Source organism: Lupinus angustifolius, chromosome LG18, assembly GCF_001865875.1.
Source record: "Lupinus angustifolius cultivar Tanjil chromosome LG18, LupAngTanjil_v1.0, whole genome shotgun sequence".
NCBI classification, from domain to species: Eukaryota; Viridiplantae; Streptophyta; class Magnoliopsida; order Fabales; family Fabaceae; genus Lupinus; species Lupinus angustifolius.
This window is the reverse complement of record NC_032026.1, coordinates 12,283,841-12,306,508: the sequence shown is the minus strand read 5'-3', so window position 1 is coordinate 12,306,508 and position 22,668 is coordinate 12,283,841. Positions and strand designations below refer to the sequence as shown.

Below are 22,668 nucleotides of genomic sequence, written 5' to 3'. Positions count from 1 at the left end.
GAGAAAGTGATGTGAGATTTGCTTTATGGAAGTCAAATCTCGCATCCCAATGCGAAATGATCCCCTCGCGGACACGTGCGATAAACATGCCCGAGTATTATCGGACAATACTCGATCGGGTATTATAAATCACCCGATCCTAATATCCGATTAGAATTTCGGATTTCGACATTTCGAGTGAAAAATATTTAGAAAATAGGTATGGGTACACTCAGGGTCTATATTGACTTGAAATGAAATTACGAAGCCAACAGCGCAATCGGAATTCGATTCCGAGTTACGGAACTCAAAAACCACTTTTTGAGCCGTACCGGGTGAGATTCGGCCCCGACAGCGGTCCGAAACCGACTGTTTCCGAAAATTATGAAAATTTACCACCAAATTGGAAATATAATTTCGAGACTAAAACTCAACTAGAGTTTCGTCTAATTCTTTATCGAAAATTCCCAGAAATTCATTTTCGAAAATATAATTAATAACAAATTGGAAATATAATTTCGAGACTAAAACTCAACTAGAGTTTCGTCTAATTCTTTATCGAAAATTCCCAGAAATTTATTTTTGAAAATACAGTAAATAAAAATATTAATAAAATCTTATAATTTAATATCGTAAAATTCGCGGTGTTACAGAGGTTACTATATATCGTGGGATTATCGGCTCCTTATTGTACTTAACTGCTAGCCGCCCCGATATTATGTTTATCGTTTGTATGTGTGCTAGATTTCAAGCTTTGCCAAAAGAATCACATTATATTGCTGTAAAAAGTATCATGAGATATTTAAAAGGAACTATAAATATGGGATTATGGTATCCTAGGGATACCTCCTTATCCTTGGTAGGTTACTCCAATTCTGAATTCGCTGGGTGTAAGTTGGATCGAAAAATCACTAGTGGGACTTGTCACCTATTAGACAGTTCCTTAGTTGCATAGTATAGCAAAAAGCAAGCATGTGTTGCTTTTTCCACCGCTGAAGCGGAATACATTGCCGCTGGTGTGTGTTGCGCTCAAATCCTTTTGATGAAGCAACAACTTAAGGACTTTGGGCTCATATTAGAAAATATCCCTATTAAATGTGATAACACAAATGTCATTAACCTTTCCAAGAATCTCGTCCTACATTCTAGAACCAAGCATATTGAAATAATGCATCATTTTTTGCGTGATAATGTTCAAAAAGGTGATTGTATACTAGAATTTGTTGAAACATCTAAGCAATTAGAAGATATTTTCACCAAGCCCCTCTCACGAGATACTTTCTATGTTCTTCGAAGAGAACTAGGAATCCTTGATGAAAAATATCTACATTGAGCTTATGTAATTGTCTTGCATGACTTATTTGCCTTGTATTCTTTAATATGAAAAACATGTTGAATGCTCATAATTCCTTGTATAATCCATGATTATGTGTATAAAAGTCTTATATATATATGTGATTGCTTAAAACTGATTTAATAAAGAATTTGAAATCCATGCATGCTCTTAAAAACATCCAAAACGATGTATCTGATGCATTTAATCGATTAAGACTATAAGTTAATCGATTACCTGGACAAACTTTTTAAAACCTAGCATTTTTAACTCAGGTTAATTGATTAAGCAATGCTGCTAATCAATTAACGACATCAGTATATCAGAAACAGGAGCATTTCTGGGCATTTTTCAAAACCTCATTCATCCCATTTTCTCTCAAATCTCATAGGAACAAGTCCAACATCATCCCTAAGCTATAACTAGCCCAAACTGAATCACCCCACTCCATTTCCACTCCATAAACCGGCTTCTTCATCTTCAATTTCCAAGAAATTCGTTTTTCCCCAAATTGAAAACCCTACACTAGGTTTCCCTCAATCCCTCCATTAAACCTTCATCACGGTCCAGTTTCAATAACAATAGGGAGAGGACATGCTAAGAGAATCAAGACAACCGCTCAACGTCCACCGCGTGCCCCAAAAGCCATGCCATCTCAACAAGCAAGGCAGGACCGCGGGGACCCGTAGTACTCACTGATTCTGCAAGAAACCCGGTTGCTCAAATTTCAGGGGAGGAAACCAACATACATTCGGTTTGTGAATTTGACTTGGCTAGCGGAACAAAACTTCGACTTTCCGCATGGTTTACAAGCTCAATGGGTTGTCCCCTTCTTGGAATTAAATGGTAACATTTACCCTGGTCTAGTTAGGGAGTATTATGCCAACTTTAGATGCAAAGATGGGAAGTATTGGTCAATGATTGCTGGAAAAATGTTTGAGATTAATGAAGACATTTTTATGAACGTTGGTGGTTTATCATGTACTGGTGCTAGTTTAAGTGATTGTGGTTGGGCAAACAACAACTCGTTTGATGCTTTTGAAATGTATAAGTCTTGTTTGCATCGACCTCAGTTATATGTTCAGGGTGAATTGACCAAAGTTGGGTCGCTGTCCGTAGAGAATAGGCTCCTACACTACTTGATTGCCTATATTTTGATTCAGATGAACACAAATCATGCACAACCTACAGTGAATGCTTTGCGGTTCATGTTTGTTCTGAAGGAGAACATAATGATTAATTGGCCTAACGAGATTCTGAAGGTCATGTATAGCATCTCCACTTCTCAATCAAGGTTGCTTCCTTATAGTATCTTCATTTCGAGACGTATTGATTATCTACATATTGATGTTTCAGATACTATAGTGATGGATTGTTCTGACAAGGATCATTTGATTGGTGAAAGTCTGATTCATAAGATGGGTATCTACAAGTACAGCAACACATGGCAATATCAAGAGGACTTCAACACTGTGAATTTTGACCCCTCTGGTGAGGATGGTCAAGATGACAACCAAGAGCCATTTGTTGCTACTCAGGGGGAGTCTTCAGGACATGTATCACAAGAACCGTCTTTCGGACAAGCCTATTTGGAGGCTATGGAACAACGTCTCAACAATAGGATGGATCTCCACTTTCAGTATCTGAAGGACTCATATCATACGGATCTGGAGAATTTTGAGGAGCGTCAGAATGCTTATATTAACAACCATTACCAATCTTTGAGGAACTATGTTCAGACCACTACTGACTCACAAACTAGAAGGTTGTGTGTTGAGTTCAACAAGTTGAGTACCTTCATCAAGGGTGGTAGTAGCTCGATGATTCCTGACAACCAAAACCCTCCATTTCATCCTTAGTTAGGAGCCTTTAGAGCCTTAGTTTTATCCTTCCTAGCTAATGGACTTTGTTGTTTCTTGTTCCCTTTTGTGAACTTATCTTTTATTTTGTGCTTTTGCTCTTATTATGGATTGTAATAACTCTAACACTTCTGCTGAGTTACTGCCTTAAAATTTGACATTGCTTTACAATGATTTCGAATTATCTTGTTCATGTTTGAATACTAATTATGTTGTAAATAGTATACTCCTTTGCTTAATGGATCTTGATCATGTTTGGTGTGTGTGTCAATATTGAATGATTATGCCTACTGCTAACTGCTCAAATATGCCAAATGCTTAATCATTCCATACCTAATTTGAATAAACATAGCCTTTCATGTCATTAAAACTGTCCTGTTTCTGTTTGCTGACTATTTAATCGATTAAGAACTATTGTTAATCGATTAAACGTTGTATAAATGTGCATTTGTTCAAGCTTCTTACAACTGGTTGATTGATTACACACCCAAATTAATTGATTAATTATAGTCTGTCATAACTATAATAACTCTTCTGACTTTTGACTAGAATTGAATACTTGTATCTTTTTTATAATGTCAAAATGGGGAGAAAGGTTGTTTGTCGTGTTACATGTATTTTGCAGGTTGTGTAATAGCTGTTGCAGGTTATTATATATAGCTTCCGTAATATGATTGCTTACCTAAGGGGGAGCAAATGCGCTTCAACTTGGAATCTTTGAAAAACAACCATTAACAACAATTTTGCAAACTCATCATCAAGCTAAATTCATCAAACGTTTTGAACAATTTTGATGTGGTGTTTGTCATCATCAAAAAGGGGGAGATTGAAAGTGCAAAGTGTCAAGGATAGCACTAGCAATGCTTTGCCTACGTTTTGATGAAGACAAGGTTCTATTAAAGCTTGAAGATGGCTCAACAATCAACATGCCTATAGCTCATTGGTCATATCTAGACTAGGATATAAATAGAGTCATTATTCTAAGTAGTATGGGATGTGTGTCGTATTAAGTGAGTATATATGATGTGAACCTATGTGCTAGTCTCTCAAGCCATCTTAATTGTCATATCAGATCCATGAAACATATCATCTACTTAATTGTATGTTCATGCATCAATCATACATGTTATATATGCATATTAGGTATAATATAATTGCTAGAACATGTATAAAAGTTGTGCATGACATATGAGAAGTTTACCTTTTGAACCATGTACTATAATGTGTCAATTAATCATTAACGTGGTGACTTAATTGATTAACTCAACTGCTTTTCTGTTAAATCAGTGTTTTTGTTACAACTGTTTTCTGTTTCATTCTGTTGCACTGGTTAATCGGTTAACGGATAGCCTTAATCGATTAACATGTATGTTACTTGTTTTAACTGATTTCTGTTTTAACCATTTAATTGTTTCCAACGAATCAAACTGCCAAAATTGCTTACTATAAATAGAGGCAACTTCCAGAAAACTGTAGCATTGCATTCCATTGTATAAGGCTGATTTTAGAGAGCATATTTCATTCTGTTTTTACTGTTTCTGCAAGAGAGTTGCATGTGTGAGAAGAGAGTTATCATGCTGAATTGAGTTCTGAATTCTTGCATGCTGTTTTTACATATTTCATATGCTCATTCTTATCTTGCTCACATGTTCATGCATTATTTGTAAAGATTGATAGAGAGATACTTTGATTTCTGTTTTTGATTAACTCACATGTTCTTGATGGCTTGCGTGATTAGTGAGTGGGTTAGTCTTAAGGTCTTTTACTTGTAATATTTCAAGCATTATTGTGCTTATAATACATTGTTGTTTTAATCTGTTTTTGTGTATTTCTGGATTGATCTCTTGGTGTCGTACCACCACAGAAATTGGGACTCTTCACTAAGACTAGGAGATCTTGATTTGAGGACAAGAAATCTTGGCTAGGGCTGTTTATCGAGAAAGGTTTTCTCAGGCGAAAGGTAGAGTCAAACCAAGGGTTTAGGGGTCCTAGATTTCAAGAAAGAATCGTCTCATGCTCTTGTAATTGAATTGGTGTGTGTATTCATACGTTTACTCAATATTGTGAAGAATAAAATCTCTCAAGATCAGAACGGGAGGCCTGGATGTAGTTTGCAGTGGACCGCAAACGAACCAGGATAAAAATCCACCTCTACACGCTTTTCTCTCCCTAAATCTTCTTTAATTTTTCTTGTTGTTTCAATTTGAATCTATAGCTGATATTTTGCATATTTGTTTATTTCCATATGCTTATTAATAGTGCTTAACAATATCTGTTTTATCTTTGTTCAATTGATTTTAAATAACTGTGCAATCTGCCTTTCTGATCATTCTATTATGTGCATGTGTTAATCGATTAAGACTAGGTGTTAATCGATTAACTGGATTGTTTCCAGAATTTGGGTTTTGGTGCAAGAAGCGGTATCGATAACCGCTACACCTATTCAACTTCTCTTCTAGGTGTTCCTAGGCCACTAATACCTAACAATAATATATAATTAGACACATAATGCAAAAAAAGGAAGGAAAAAAACAAACTTGAGAGAGTTATGATCATGTGCAGGTGAGACCATGTAAGCTTGTTGATGTATCACATGCACATTAGCTGGATGATGGTGAAACAAGGAGGAGGCCACATGGCTGTCTCTGGTTGGATGGAGTGGAAGGATGCACAGGTTCCAGTGTGCACTCGCCTACACAGGATTTTGTGCCTCAAATTTGGCAGTAATCTGGTGTATCCGTTTTTACTGAAACGATGTGTTTTCGCCCCCTGATTGGTCAAGCCTAAGGTCAACATATGATGAGGATTAGTCCATAGATTGGACTTCTGAGATACTATATGAGGAAGGTTTCATAGAGTGGTCAGTAGCCTTGAACGTAGTGGATCACTCTCTGGCCAATTCTCTCTCATTTCTCATTGTTGTGTTTTTTGGCAGAATGATAGTGTGTTTTTTTGTGTGGAATCCCCTCTCTTTGGTGTATGCTACTATTTATAGCCTAAGTATATTAACATATACAAATCTTTTCATTTAATTTCCGTGAGAGAATAAAGGTGGAATATGATTTGTTTTTATTAATTGAAATTTAAATTTTGATTCTCGTCATTATAGTTTGGAGGAAGTTAAAGAAAAAATCAGATTTCCATTTAATTCATATCCAAAAAATCAGGATTTTCCTGATTATGATATTTAATACAAAAATTTCGAATTTAAAAATTAAAAATCTAAATTGAGTGTTAATACCCTCAGTGATTAATAATTTTTCTAAAGCCCAAAATTGTTGTAATACACCTTATGAGTAAAAGTAAATATTTGGCTCTACAAAACATAAAATTAGAAATCTTTTTTCTTAGATAATATTTTTATTCGATTATAAATCATCGTAATATTATTGTATTAATTAATGATAGGTGAATATAATCTTTTTAAATCACAAAAGATATTTGATACCGAATCTCCATATTATTTTTCTGATACGATTGTGATTCTTACCTTACTCATATTGGGATGCAATCAATTGATATGATTTGTGTTTTTCATAGTGCAATCGCTAATTTGATTTTTTGAATTCTTAATGATTTACTTTTTATCAAGACGATTCACACAACTTAATCAAATTGATTTGATATGATTCAAATTACATATTTCAAATTTTTAAGTTATCTGATAATCCAATTAAATCTTTAATTCATTCACCTTTTATTTTTTATTTATTATTATTATTTTTAGAATAATTTTGAAAAAAATCATTTTTGAGAATTCAGTTACTATAAATTTGAATTTTGGTTAACCTAATCACTTAGATTTGTTTATTATTATTTTTAGAAAATCATATTCAAAATTCTCTTATTTTTTATTTAAAAATTTTGGGTTTTTTCTGTGCCGGACAAAAAATGAGTATTAACAATAATAAAAAAGTGGGTGAGCGACTCATCATTGTTTTTACTTTTTTTGCTTTGCTTTGAGACATAATTAAATTTCTTCAAAAAGGAGGTAATTACATTAAGGTTGTTAAAAACATTTATATTTGGTCAATACATCATTCACTATACTAAAAGGTCAAGATACTTTATGACAGCGATATTTGATGTGAAGAACAATGACGTACTCCAAAAGAGATTAGTTATTTATCCTTATATTCGTGTTAGTACCAAAAGAATATATCATTCACTATTTATTTGTGTTATTTTTTTGAAAATTCAATGATAATTAAAGCTTGTATATGAATATACTTAAATAGGCATACACAATCTGGATATGAGATTGTATTTTTAAATTATTATTTTAAGTACTAGTTCGATCATTATTTGTAATAACTATGTAGGCACAATCGTATATATACAAGTTTTACACTCTCAATCTAAGCTTAACTAAATGATTTTGGATATGTTTGGCAATATAAAATGATATATTTTGTAAGAAAACTAAATATACTTCTCAAATAATAAATTCAGTATGAAATACTCTCATAAGACTCAATTATTCCTTTAATTTTGTACTCTCAAATAATAATTAATATATTTATTAAGAATATTAGTTAATCTCAATTATGTGCTTTATTTTAAAAGGGCGGGTTGCAATTTTAAGATTTATTAAGATTATGTGCTAGCGGGTTGCAATTTTAATTATTATGTGCTATATTTTAATTTTATATTGGGCTCGAAAGATATGTAATGTTAAACATTGTTATTGTAATTTTAAGAGTGTAACAGTGACAAGAAATTTAATTTTGTTTAATTTTATATTTTTTAATTATATAGCAAGCTGTCTGTAAGCCTGCTCTACTTATGTTTATGATATGCATGACATAATATTTTATGTCTTTTTTCAAAAATAGGTATGTCCACCCTAATTTAGGCGGACATTATGCGAGCACAAAGGGCGGGCAATGCGCCCCAAATTATTAATACTAAATATTAATTTGAAGTTGATAATATTAACATGGATCAACTTTACAAAAAATTTAAATCTAAGGGGTAATTAGAGAAAAAATAATTCACAATAGTTATTTTATATTATAAAATGCATAAAGTTAAAGAGACTTTTCCCATAATCTTATGATAAAAAAACTCAGTTTAGTGCATTAGTACAATTATATAATTAAGGTGATATTTTTGGATTAGTAGGCAGGGTATATATTATTATTATTATTTGGGAGAGTAGTAGAGTGCATTATTGTGATTGTGAAGACCAATCCTGTAAGGCTTATAATTCAGAAGTTCCTAAGCTAGTGATGAACATTATTATCCTCTATTGGAGGCTTCTTCCTAAGTACTACATACTTCCTACAACGTTCAAAAATAGTGTCATATATTAAATCAAACTGTTGTCCAGCTTTCTCATTCGCAATGAATGGTGTGTGATCACCCTCTACAAGCTTGTAGTACCTATATTCATCAAATATCGGAATTTGGTTAGTCCACAAAATAATTTCTCCAAAGAAAGAAATATACTGGTATATATAAAATTCTCCATGGCATCTGAATTTATATAAACTAATACAATTTTGAGTTTCAACTAGACTAAATGACATTACTAAACAGAATTTGCAACATGAATACCCTCTCTGGAACCCTTTTAATGGAAAAGTCCATACTATACAAAAATGCTCAAATTATTTGAAACTAAGTAATACGATTAAGCCTTCCGAAATGTCAGAATAGAAAATTAGATGCTATCTATTAATTGTTGAATGATCTAAATACTTTGTCAACAATATATAGTTATCCAGATAATAATTTTATTGCAACTTACAAAATTAGGAAGACCTCCTAATTGGGCTAGATTATAGCTAGGTTCAAACTTTACTAACACTATCGTAAAATATAGGCATACATATAGATATATAGTAGCACAACCTTACTGAATCATTGATCACTAAATTAACATTGAAATAATATGCAGCAAGCACAACCATACTACAACAATAACCCCAAAAACATGTAGTGTAAGCAGTTACCAAAATAACATTGTTTTGCTTAGGTATATGGGTCGGTTTGATTTCCATAAAAGATAGACCTGAATACTGAACCAAACACAAATAAGTCTCAATTTTTATCTGTATCAACCCATAATTTATACGTGTGGTTGATTTGGCTAGGACAAATACGTGGGTTGACCCAGACCCATATGCACCCCTACACAATGCCATGATCTCTTGTAACCAATTCAGTTTGTTTAGGATTAAGATTATTGCACGATTAAAGCTAGGTCAAGAGAATATAATGCAAAGTTAATATGTAATGAATATGTAGTAGTGTGTTCCTGACCAGATTCCAGGTTGTAAGGGTTGGAACTCTGAACCCTTTTCAAGTGAATGGCTGGGGTGTTCAACTGGGAAGCGAGGATGAGTCATGGATATTGTGTTCAGTGTTCCATCATTGTCATGCCAATCTTCATCCCTGCACAATCAGTTACATATTAATACTTGATTTTCCAAGCTTAATCCAAGATAAAATTGAACTATTGGCATAGGTTAATGTCAAAGGTCTAAATACTATATTATATTATTGGTCCTTGAATTTTATAGTGAAATTCAAATAGAATAAGTCGCTATACTAAGAAGTTTTGTTATTGAGTCCTGAAGTTCATAACAAAAATATGGAATTGACTTTTTAGCGCTATGTTAAGTTAATGAGGACCTATATAAATTTCTCCAAAAAATTAGGGACCTAGAAATGCATGAATGGATTACTTAAGAAAGCCCTTGCAAAAACTTAAATGGGTTGCTATTTAGTACAAGCAAAAAGCAATCAACAGCAAAATTTTGTGAGCTAATAGAAAAAGGGAAATGGAAATAAGCTATGGTGAAATTGGAACTGAGGGTTCAATTAAAGAAATGTGCCAATTAGAGTGAATCGTGGAAAAATGACAACAAAATTGTACTATTAAGCATTCCTCAACCTAACTATCGTGCATGAAGGGCTAGATTATAATTTTTATGCTATAGACTTAATCTAAAACAACTTTTTTGTACCAAACAAATTATAAACTTTTTTAGCAGAGGAACATAATTAAAGCATGTTACAAAACCCACCTATAGCCTTTATAAGGAGAAGAAACATATGGAGGAAGACGCCACTGCCTCATCTGAAGAACTCCTAAGTAAAGCAAAGGGTGAACTCTAGGTATGCTTGAATGAATTGTGATACCCATGATCTGCCAAGAACGCCTAGTAGCATAGCTGAAGTAGTAAGTGTTTGGAAATGTGTGTAGATGATAGTTGGTTCTTATAGACCCTTGAATTGTAAGATCAGGGAGGATCCAATCTCCTGAAGCAAATGGACCTACATGTCCTAGGAGGCATTGAACAAGGCCACATATACCTATCTCTTCCCTTGTCATGTTAAAGTGATCAAATCCAAAATTGTAGTAGTTCTTTAGCCAGGAAATGTCAAACCAATCATAGATTATCACCCCTATGCGGAAAAGCTGGAGAAGGCAAATTGGTGTCATTTTTCTCCCATTCTCTGCCCTGAAACAAGCTCAAATTCTATGGTAGTTAGCAAAAGATTGGCTAATGTGAACGATGTAGACATTGGTATGAATTATTATGTTAATTGAAGAACTCTTAAAATTCAGTTGAAGCAAGCAAGTATATAATCTCCTCAAAGAAAAATTGTAGTTAAATATCTCTTAAAAAAACTGTTCACTTTACATTTTGGGTATGCGCGCCAAAGTATGTTGTTATAAGATAGCACTGTTCGATGATGTTTACATAGTAATGGCCAATGGGTTATGTCATTTGAATACTCAACATATGATCTTTAGATGGGATGGGGATCACCTGTTCCAAATTGGGTCCTGTCTCACCCACTTATATTTAATAAATTACTTTTATAAAATTAAATTAAATTGAATGATTATTTTTTATTTGTTTACAAATATTGGCTAGGAACACCAGGACAGGAAAGGGAAGGGACAGACGATCCCGGTTCCTTTAGATGATACTATATAAGCATTTGCATATCATATATTCATATCAACCTTTTTAGATGATACTATTGTTAGTGGATAGGTTATTTCCAATATTTAAATTTTTAACTTTACTATTATGTGAAATTAATCTCCCACTTTAACATACAATGCCCCACGTGAATATTTATGTGGGACTGACAAAAAAATATTTCATAAGTAAAAGTTGATAAGAAGTTATGAACTGACTGCATGCCATGTATGTAGGTTCTTGTAGTCCCATTCATGGCTCCTGATTGAGAAGTAATGCTTAACACCCAGTTCTCTGAAGTGTTTTCGTACCCCTTGAATGCCTAGAGACAACAATGTGAATGACAAATTATCCAACATCTGAAAACCAAATTATTAGTATACAAGGATAGGACATAAAATATGAAGACAAAACCAACCTTATCAGCAAGCATTTGTTGCAAGACACGTACAACCTGTGCTCCAGCTGAGTATCCAACAAAGTGAACAGGGTGATCCTCATCCCATTCAGGGTAGTGCCCTACATCCCAATTATAGAACAAATGTCACTTTTACAACTTCATTTCATGTGAAAATAAAAGTTCGTGTACTCAACTTAAACCAAGGCCTAAAGTTACAAAAGAAAAGTGGCTAGAATAAAAGCCAAAATTACAAAATAAGGGCATAACATGGAGATTTTTTAACCTCGTTCATAGATTCGTCCAAACTGGGAGTGTCCGCAATCCTTGCTGTGTTCTTCACCATAATCGACGTGGCCACCCTTTAAATAATAGAACAGTTCGCGAGCTCTGAGACAGTAACTCTTTTAGAATTGGCAAAAAGACATATGTAAAGTTGAAAACCCAAGAAAAAACATTAAAGAAAGAGAAAATTAGTCTATGAAATTACATTAGATTTTTTTTATAATGTCAATATATTATATGTCATTAAATGATCTTGATCTTAATATTTCGAAAATCAATAACTTAGTTTTGCGTGTATACTGTATGTTGATTTATTATCATAACCCGTATTTTTTAGAGGTTTAAGACTAAATTAATTGCATTTGGGTCGATATTAAAAGCACACCATAGTATATGGCAGCAGGAATTACGTATATTTTATTACTCAACAACTCGTGAAATTTAACTAACAGCCACTAAAAGTATACAATTTCAGTGATTCACAAGAACTGAACTCGGTAAATAGAACAACTATTTTCCTGGCTTCTTATTGGAAAACAAAGTTACCCCATTTTACGTATTTTACATATTTAATACATGTTGAATTGTTTTTCAATATGTGTTGATTAGTTTGTTAACTAGTTAATTTACACTATAAATAAGGTTTTTCATGCTTTAATAATTGAATGACAAAAAATCACATTATGCATTATTTTCGCAATACTCCTCTTAAATAAAAATTATATATATAATAGTAAACTAAATCAAATATAAAGGTGAAAATATGAGTTTTACAATAATTTTTCTTACGCGTTACAAAAAGAAGGGCCTTCTCATGAACTCACCTATCATACACACTGGTTAAAGAGCCCAAATCAGGGACCAGAACCCTTTGACCTTTCTTCTCTGCCACAAGGAAGTGTGATAAACCACCCAAACCTCGAGGAAACCACTACGAAAAAGAGAAAGGGATTCATAAAAGAAGAAATATTGACATCAGAATGAGATTATATGAACAATTAAAGCAGAAATAAAAGAAAAATGGAAAAATTGGGCTCACCCCTTTGCCATATGGCCCAAATCCAAAAATCCCATGAACCAACACAATAGGTGGCAGATCATGAGAATTTGGGTCTCTTTCTCCTTTGACTTCAACATTTGTATTAGGCTTATGAAAAAATTCAGTAAGAGCCTTTGAAAGATCTCCAGCAACTGCTGAGCTACATATGTAAAACCCACAAAGTAAATGAACTAGGGAGCTCAAAAACAGTTCCATCAACTGTTGAGAAGTAATCCATATTTTGATCATCTTTGTAAGATAAAAAATAAACATCAAGTTGTAAATGCATGAGCCTTCTTTTATTCTCAGCATACCACAAAATAAGGATGTTTGCAGCATTTTAAGGGGTTCATGCAAAAACTGCTTCAACACTTGAAACTAACATAGCCCCCTACATTTGGGATGAGATCACTTGTCTCAACTAGGTGTCCTCAACTCTGTCCAGCCCATTATAGAAGTGTCATGCAAGGGGAAAGAAATGTCATCTCTGAATGAATACTTTTTACTAGCATAATGAGGTGAAATTTTTAGATAACGTGTCACTTTTTTATTGGGCGTGATAGGATTGAGAACACCAAGTTAGGACAGATGATCTTCATCCATTCATTTGTATATCAAATTTTTTTCTCTGTGCTATGTTAAAATTTTCTACTACTAGATTTGCAAGTACTAGAAAAAAAAACAAAAGCAAAAACATGTTATAAGAATTTTATTCTTTTATGTAGAAACAAATAACACTTTTGTTATATCAAATGAATTAGTTTTATTTATTTGATGAACTACATGATTGAAGTGGAGAGTTCTTATGTTACGTTGTATAAAAAATATTAAATATAAATGAAGTGGGATGATATGAATAGATTCATTAAATGTCCTCAATGTTGGAACCAAGGAAAATGAAGTTGAGAGGCATGACACACAGTTTATAATATTAAAATTGAGTAATATTTAAAGAAATATTAACTATTAATTTATACTCAGTAATTTAGCAGCCAACTTTCTTCCCAAGTGTGCCCGCGCCCGCAAATGTCTGCAAAAATTTAAGCGGGCATGGGTATACCCATATTGGTTAACGGAAAAAATTTAATGTTCTGTCCGTTTTAAAATAGGCTAATAGGCTAGCAGACGGCTCGCGGACATTGTTGATTAATTAAAAAATATAAAAAATTCATATAATAAATGAAATTAAATTAAATGAAATAGTTGAAGATAAAAAATTAACAAATTTTTTTATATTTTATATGAAGTTTAACAAATCATATTAGATTACAATTTTTTTTAGGGATTAAAAATCACATTACATCATAACTTATTTAAAATTTTCTTACTTTTTCCTTAAATTATGTTTATGGGCCGCCCGCATCCCAACGGAAATGCCCACAAACTTGGCGGGCAAAATGGGTCGGGCGAAACGGACAAATGGGCAAATTTTGTATGTTTTGCCCACAAAAAATGTGTGCTATGTGGACAATGTCCGTTTTATCATCTCTACTGGTGGGGTTACCTTAATGATTAATGTGTTTAAAATAATTTTGGTTTCATAAAAAAATTTCCACATCTATAAAATAACTGGGTTGCCTTAATGATTAATGTGTTTAAAATAATTTTGGTTTAATAGAAAAATTTCCACATCTATAAAATAACCATTTCTTCAAACTTAATTATTAACAAACACCATTGAAAGTGTAGAAGTGTACCCACTAGCCTTTCTTTCATCCTAATATGTTAACATATTAAGCTTTGTGATACAAAAGTATTCTAAGAGGTTCTCAAAGAGTGTGTCACTGATGTTTAGGCTTCTTACTAAACATTTGTCATGGGGATGTTGCTTTTACACACAAAAATAGTTACAAAAATCTCAAATATGTAGGGGTGAATAGCATATATTCTCTCTCAAAAATCATGTCCCTGTTTTTGTACCCATTGGTAATTAGATCCAATATTTTAAGACACGTTGTTGGATAGGTACTCAGACTATTGGGTATCCGGACCCGCTATTCCTTCCTATATATATATGCAAGGGATTCACTTACTCCAAGAGTAAGTTTAAACAACTTACTTCATATCTTAGTCATCAATTCCTAGGGAAATCCAATGATTTGAATTAATGAGTATATATATATCATCAGATTTCCCTAAAATTGATGACTAAGATATATAATATGTGGATCCCTCTATATATATTGGTAATTCGTAAATATAATTTATATGGTGTTAAACACTAATATTACACATTGTTAAGTAGTGGTGTGATGTTATTAATTGATATGTTTAATATAATATTATGTTGATTGAACAATTATTATTAAATCAATTTTACGTTATGATGTTGAAATAGTCAATTGAAAACTTTAAATTATTTTTTATAATTTTTTCTCTTGTTGATAACCTAAATAACATATAAGATTGTACTAAACAAATACACAATTACATAAATTACTGAAAATTATTTTTAATGTTTTTTAATTTATAGGCACTTGCACATCTGCTAGGTATCCAAGGATCCGTCAGTAACAAAGTCCAATGGATATCAATATAAGCCTAGGATGCATCTAAATCCAAAAATGAAACAACAAAGCGGATCCCAATAATACACTATCCGAACCCAACCAAACTCATTTTCATCTCTAGTTAGGAGGGTCTAAAAAGTAACCCCATTTGTCCATCTTTCATAGCATAAGTCGGGGGGAAAGGCCTAGACCTAAACACTTCATGGACCCCAATTTACTAATTTATGATGAGTATTAAATTTATGTATTGACAATGTAAAAATGTATACATAATCAGTATATCATCTATCATTTATTTGAATTATTTTTTTAAAAATCAATGATTATTAAAAATAAATAATGGAGGATGCAGTGACAATGTAAAAACTATTACAGAGTCACATGTTTTTCTCATTTATAATACAGTTTAACAAGAAGTAAAGTAGTAAAAAAGAGTGTGTCTAAAGCATTCATATCAACATAGTCAGGCCTTGGTACACAAATGTTGTACTCTATATCTGGTATCTCTCAACCCTGAGATTACAGAAATTGGTAGTATAAAACTGATGAAAAAATTGAGGGCCAAGTAAAATTTACATTTACAATGTTAAAGAGACGTATAATGAAAATAAATGGCCTATTTCATTTTATATTTCTCTTCTAATTGTGCATATAAGGGAGAGTAATACTAATACATGCTGTGCCTATGCTAGTGATGAATTTGATTAGGCAGTGTTGGAAGCTTCTTCCTAAATACATGCTTCCTGCAACGTTGGAAAATACTATCATAGATTAAGTCAAACTCCAATCCTGCTCTCTCCCTATTAATAATGAAGAGTATATGATCACCCTCTACAAACTTGTAATGCCTGTGATTCATCAAATACCATAATTATGTCAGTGCACAGAACAATTTCTCATAAGTCATAATAAAGCAAGTAGTACATATTGGACTTTATACAAGACTAAAGCACAACACTCAACATGTATTTTGCAACCAGAAAAACGTTAAACTATGTTTCTTAGGATTAAAGAAAGCAACTCATTATAAAATAAAATGAAAAGGTAAGGAATGGTATGAAATAGAACATAACAACTCATCATGATTCCTTCACCCTCCCTTGTCATTCTATTGACTCCTATAAAAAACTCCCAGTAACCAAACACATTTTTATTGTGTTTTGTCAGCTCATTCCATGCAATTCCCTTCATTGCCATTATCCCAACTATAGTGTTAACTTTTCTGACTTCAAACTTTACTAATGGAAGGAAACCAATCGTCTATACAAACTGATAAAACGAAAATGGCCAAAGTAATGGGAAATGGGTTATAAATATGTTGTGATAGAAATTAGATGGAATTGTAGTATATGATCATCTAGTGCTGTCAGCAAAAGACAACTATATTTTTTGTCTTGGGTAGTTAATATACATTTATGTTAATTATAACTTCAATGCAACTTATGATAAATAGTTTGCACAACGCGCTTTAAAGTCTATAATGATGTGCTGTACCCAATTCAATTGGTCCAAGGTTAAATGGCAGTTTAAGAAACCGATAATTACTAGACCAAAAATAGTTTGCAGACCAATAATATCAGATGTATGCAAATAATGCAGTCAAGCTCTAAGACTATATGTTTGCTTTTGTCAAATATGTTATGTGGTACTATTGGGCCAGAAAACTGTTGTAGTACTGTTTTACACACCAGATTCCAGGTTGTAAGTGTTGGCAGTCGACATCGTTTTCAACCAAACGGCTGGGGTGTTCAATTGGGAAGCGAGGATGTGTCATAGATATTGTGTTCAGTGCTCCATCATTGTCTAGCCAGTCCTCATCCCTGCACAGGCAATGACATCACGGTTTATTAATCAAGCTTACACCATGATATAGTTGTGTAGTGCCTAAGGACGGTGAGAATACTATCTAATACATATTTAAGAACCTACCTGTAGCCTTTATAAGGGGGAGAAACATCTAGAGGATGACGCCACTGGCTCATCTGAAAAACTCTTATGAATAGCAATGGATGAATTCTAAGTATGCTTGAAGGAACTGTGACGCCCATGATCTTTGTAGTACGCTTGGTAGCATAGCTGAAGTAGTAAGTGTTTGGAAATGTTTGTAGATGATAGTTGGTTCTTATAGACCCTTGAATTGTAAGATCAGGAAGGACCCAATCTCCTGAAGCAAATGGACCTGCATTGCCTAAGAGGCAGTCAACAAGACCCCATAAACCTATCTTTTTCCACGACATGTTAAAATGATCAAAGCCAAAATTGTAGTAGTTCTTCAGCCAAGGAATGTCAAACCAATCATAAATTATCGCCCCAATGCGGCATATTTGAAGCAGGCAAACAGGTTTCAACGTTCTCCCATCTTCTGCCCTGAAACAAGCTCAAATTTTAGAGACTAGCTTAGCATTCGCAGTTTGTCAAATATAGTCAAATCTTTGGTAATTTGCAAAATATTGACTATAACCAATGGAGAATTTTGGCCTGAACTAACATGCTGTTTTTTACAAGGCTCATAAAATTCAGTTGCAGAATGCAACTATATAATCTTCTGAAACAAGAACCAAGGCCAGTGATAGCCTTCCATATGTATCATCCCAGTTATTTACCTCTTCTACATTCCATTTTTTTCTAAGAACCGTTACAACTAAAACACCCCTTTTTAATCCAATGAGATGAAATTAATAAGCCAGCTAACTAAGGTCAATAACCATTAGCCAGTTCTCTAAGTGCAAGCATAATCAGATTTTTTATTTATAAGAAACCATATCCAGAAGTTAATAAGAACTCACTGCATGCCATCTAAGTAGGTTCTTGTAGTCCCATTAAATGCTCCTGATAAAGCTGTTAAGCTTAATACCCAGTCCTCGGAAGTGTTCTCATACCCCTTGAATGCCTGAAAAGTGAAGACAAATGAATATCAAATTATCCACAATTTGAAAAGCAAAATGTACAAATACAACATAAACCATTAGGACAAAACCAACCTTATCCGAAAGCATTTGTTGCAAGACACGAACAACCTGTGCTCCAGCTGAGTGTCCAACAAAGTGAATAGGGTGGTCCTCGTCCCACTCAGGGTAGTGCCCTACATCCCAATGACACAAACACGGACATTTTCATTAAATATTGAAAAATCACAAAGGTAAAAAAATGAAAGGAACAAAAGGTAAAACAACATGTCAACAACAAACAGAATATGAAGATCTTCAAACCTTGTTCATAAATTCGTCCGAACTGTGAGTGCCCGCAAGCCTTACTATGCTCTTCACCATAATCAACTTGGCCACCTTTCAAATAATAGAACAATCCTCGAGCCCTGAAACGAAAACCCCTTTTTCAGAAATTTCTCATAAACATAAAATCCAATGACAAGCACACAATCAATCGATAGAAAAACCAATGATTCCATGAATAAAACACCAACAAAAACAACCACGCTGTTACGACCCAAGAACTTACCTATCATAGACACTGGTTATTGACCCCAAATCAGGGACTAGAACCCTTTCATCTCTCTTCTCTGCACCACCAAAGTATGATAAACCACCCAATCTCTATGAAAAATAATAAAAAACCCAGATGAAAAATGCTGAAATTGAATGATATTCATTATAAGGTAGAACCAAGAATGCAAAATTTAACTCAGAATCAAAGACACAAAGCCATTATGCTTTACCCCTTTCCCAAATCCAAAAATTCCATGAACCAACACAATAGGAGGCAAATCATTAGCATTGTTTTCTCTCTCATCACCGTTGACCAAATTTCCTACTTTGACCTCAATATTGTTCACCTTAGACTTCTGAAAATATTCATTGAGAGCCTGTGATAGATCTCCAGCAACAGCAGAACTGAATATGTAAAACCCATAAAGCAAATGAACACAGGAACTCACAAACAGCTCCACCGATCGCAGAAACGTAATCCAAAATCTTATCATTTTTTCCACGGTTTTATAAACAAAACCTGAGATGAAAAACTCAAAAAACATATGCAAGAGCCTTCAGAAACCTCAAAAGAAGGCTCTTTGCAGAATTTGGTTTATAGGGTTGAAATCAAAAACCGTTTCAACCCTTAGAAGATGACAAACAAAGAGATCATAGATTTTTTTGATATATGCTTAAACAATATACAAGGTATGGCAAATTAGTAATAATGAAGCTTCAGAAAGATTGAAAGCTCTCTCTTTCTATATTTTTGTTTTGTTTTTTAGTGAAATTAATTTTATTTGTTGGTCTTTTTCTGACAAATTTTCATCGTTTTCTACCTCTCAAATACCAGTGACCAGTCACAACGGCTTATCCACCCTCCTATCTTTATTTGTCCACGAGGCTGAGAAACCACAACATTGATTAATAATTCAGTAAAATAATAATAATGTCTCAGACAAAACGCTACAATTTGATTTGCAACACTTGCCTTTATAAAAGCCTGTCTTACCAATCATGTATCAACGGGCTGGCCTATTGATTAGGGAAAAAATTAATAAAAACTATATATTATATTATTATAATATTTATGCATTTTCAGTGTAAATTATACGATCATTATATCATCTATCTTTTATTTAGATTAAAAAATTTGAAATATTACTAATATTTAAATATGAATCATATGTGATAATAGTGATAATATATAAAATTTATATACTATCAGTATATATTTTACTCTCATATTGTTGTTTTTATAAAATTCTTTTGGTTTTACTCTATTATACTCAGAATTCTATACAAAATAAATGAATATGTTATGGATAATCGATATATCTTTTTAATCACAAGATTTGAGTAGAGAAAGTATATGATTTAATTTCATTACTTTTATAAACATACTACAATTATTTACGAATATAATAATTCTTGCATTTATTCTTTAATCCATAAAAACTACATGGAAGGCTCAAAGGTAGTATAAAAATAGGTTAAAGTTGGTGGGTATTACTTAGACTTATGATGATTCTAGGAGTTTCTTTCCAGGTCAAAGTGTGCTGTAGCTATGCTGGTAGGTTCTAGCCTCCCCATTATTAAAACTTCCCAACTATAATCATCTTATCCATTTAAACTTTAGTAATTTACGATAAATGAGTTTTAGAGAAATTATATGCATTTTTTTCTTTAATCTCATTTTTATTTCTATACAAGTCACCTCTAATATGAAATACTTATTACAATAATCATCCTTGCAAGAATAAAACATAATTTTTTTAAAACAAAAAATATGATAAGTATGATTAAGTTAAATAAAATATAATATATCGTTGAGATAATTTAAATAATATAAAAGTTATTGTCTCTTCATTATTTTTTGATTCCTTGAAAAAATAGTATAAGAGTGATTTAAGCGACATATCCTTAAAAGTATTAATGTATTTTATAATCAATCAAAAATAATAAAGATGTATTGATTTTTAAATTATTTGGACATTTCTCTATAATATATCATATTTTATTTAATTTAATTACATTTTTCACACATTTTTTATTTAAAATTTTACACTTATATCTCATGCAGAATGATTAGTATATTGTACGTATATAAATAAAGGTGATTTATGACTTTGCTTAGCTATAAAAAAAGATAGATGGTTTGTGTAACTACAAAAAAGAAATAGTTTGTATAATTTCATAATTGTCATTTTACTTTACGATTCAAACTTTTCAATGGTGTTGATTTATTGAAATTAATATTATATGGGAAAATAATTTGATGGCTATTTTATGGTATATTGTTTATCTTTTAATTATTATGAATTTTAAATAAAAGTAATGAACATTAATAATGAATAATATATTGACAGTGTAAAAAAAGAAGAAAAAAATATATACTAATAATGTATGTGTTTTATACACTATAATTGCATCATTTATATTTAATTATCATTGATTCGTCAAAAAATAGTCTAAATGAATGGTGAATTATGTAACAATTATGCATAAATTTTTATATTGAAAGTATATAAATATTACATTCTATAAAAAATATATGGTCAATATATCATTAATCATATTTATTTTATGACATTAATATAAAAACTCATTATAGATGACAAACTATTCTCTCTGTTTTAATTATCTTACAATATTTTTTGGTAATACTAATGTATCATTACCCAATGAACAATGAATTGAACTTTTTTGGATATGTAATTGTTATCTCCTAACAAATATAATTCTCAATAATCAAATATTTAATTTTTTAATATTTTGGATGCACATGAGAATCTAACGATGTTTGACATCATTATATCAACACTTTATTTTAGAAATTATAAATTTCTAATTAAGGTGAGCATCGTATATTTGATACAATGATATCAGCTATTTATTTTCGGGGTTACATTATAAGTGATCTAATTACTAACACCCCTTAGATTTCTAAAAGCTTATAACGGATATGGGCTTAATGGGTGGATACTCATCAGGTTAACTCATAGGGGATAATGAGAACCCTATAAGTTAACACATAAGGAAGGTTATGGTCCCCAATATACCAAATCAAATTTAGTTTTCTCATCTCCCCATCAGAGTGAAAACGCAAGTCCCAAAAGGAATCAGGGATTTGGTTGAGGAAGGCCATCATACCACAAAACCTCTTTCAGAAACGTGGATCAAAGGAGCACATCCAGGAACATGGATTCAGGTATGATACTGCACCCTTTGATTCATATATGTGTGTGAGAATCATGAAATTCAAGATCCTATGATTGGTATTTCACCAATCATAAGAAATTTCCAACAAGTAGTATCAGAGCGTAGGTTCTGAATTTTCTGATTCTCCATTAAGAGTGTTTTCCCCAATTTTGTATGAACCCTAATTTTAATTTGGGGATTATTGAATTATGCTTCCGCTGTAATGTTATAAAGATTACGAATTTAGGGTTTAATTTGGGAATTTATGCAATCTGATTATTGCATAATTGTCTTGAAATATATGACTTAAATCAATTTGTTGTTTGTTACTTTTGTTGATTGCTGCCATGGATTACTGGAACGAATCTGGAAAGGAACATGTTTATGTTTCATTTGGTTCACACTATGGTCATTCCTGATTATTTTAATTCAACCCCTGGTTGTTATTTCTTATGAACCTTGCCTGAACTTTCTATTGTTTTTGTTCTAAAAAGTGAACAATTGTTTGAGCTTCGAGGCACGTGGCTGGATAAGGTAGGGTTTTGAATATATGTATATAACTGTTATTAATGGTTTCTGTCAAGCAAAGTAGATATGAGTAAATTTGATTGGAATTTACTGGTATGGCTTGTTGTTCTTGCTGAATCATCACACTATATCTCATTGCATCACTTTGGCTTTAACAGTTTAGTGACTT

The 22,668-nt window shown here is 32.3% G+C and overlaps 2 protein-coding genes across 2 annotated transcripts; both read right to left on the bottom strand.

Annotated features, from left to right (window-relative positions):
- On the bottom strand, positions 8,351–13,118 carry LOC109333212 (lipase-like). Its single transcript, XM_019568564.1, has 8 exons — positions 12,836–13,118; positions 12,621–12,727; positions 11,798–11,901; positions 11,533–11,633; positions 11,333–11,436; positions 10,206–10,643; positions 9,439–9,570; positions 8,351–8,556 (listed from the first exon to the last, which is right to left on the bottom strand). The coding sequence occupies exons 1-8, from the start codon at positions 13,106–13,108 to the stop codon at positions 8,397–8,399; spliced, it is 1,419 nt and encodes a 472-aa protein (XP_019424109.1). The 5' UTR covers positions 13,109–13,118; the 3' UTR covers positions 8,351–8,396.
- On the bottom strand, positions 15,943–19,490 carry LOC109333213 (lipase-like). The gene is made up of 8 exons (XM_019568565.1): positions 19,019–19,490; positions 18,802–18,896; positions 18,555–18,658; positions 18,327–18,427; positions 18,132–18,235; positions 17,275–17,712; positions 17,034–17,165; positions 15,943–16,193 (listed from the first exon to the last, which is right to left on the bottom strand). The coding sequence occupies exons 1-8, from the start codon at positions 19,331–19,333 to the stop codon at positions 16,034–16,036; spliced, it is 1,449 nt and encodes a 482-aa protein (XP_019424110.1). The 5' UTR covers positions 19,334–19,490; the 3' UTR covers positions 15,943–16,033.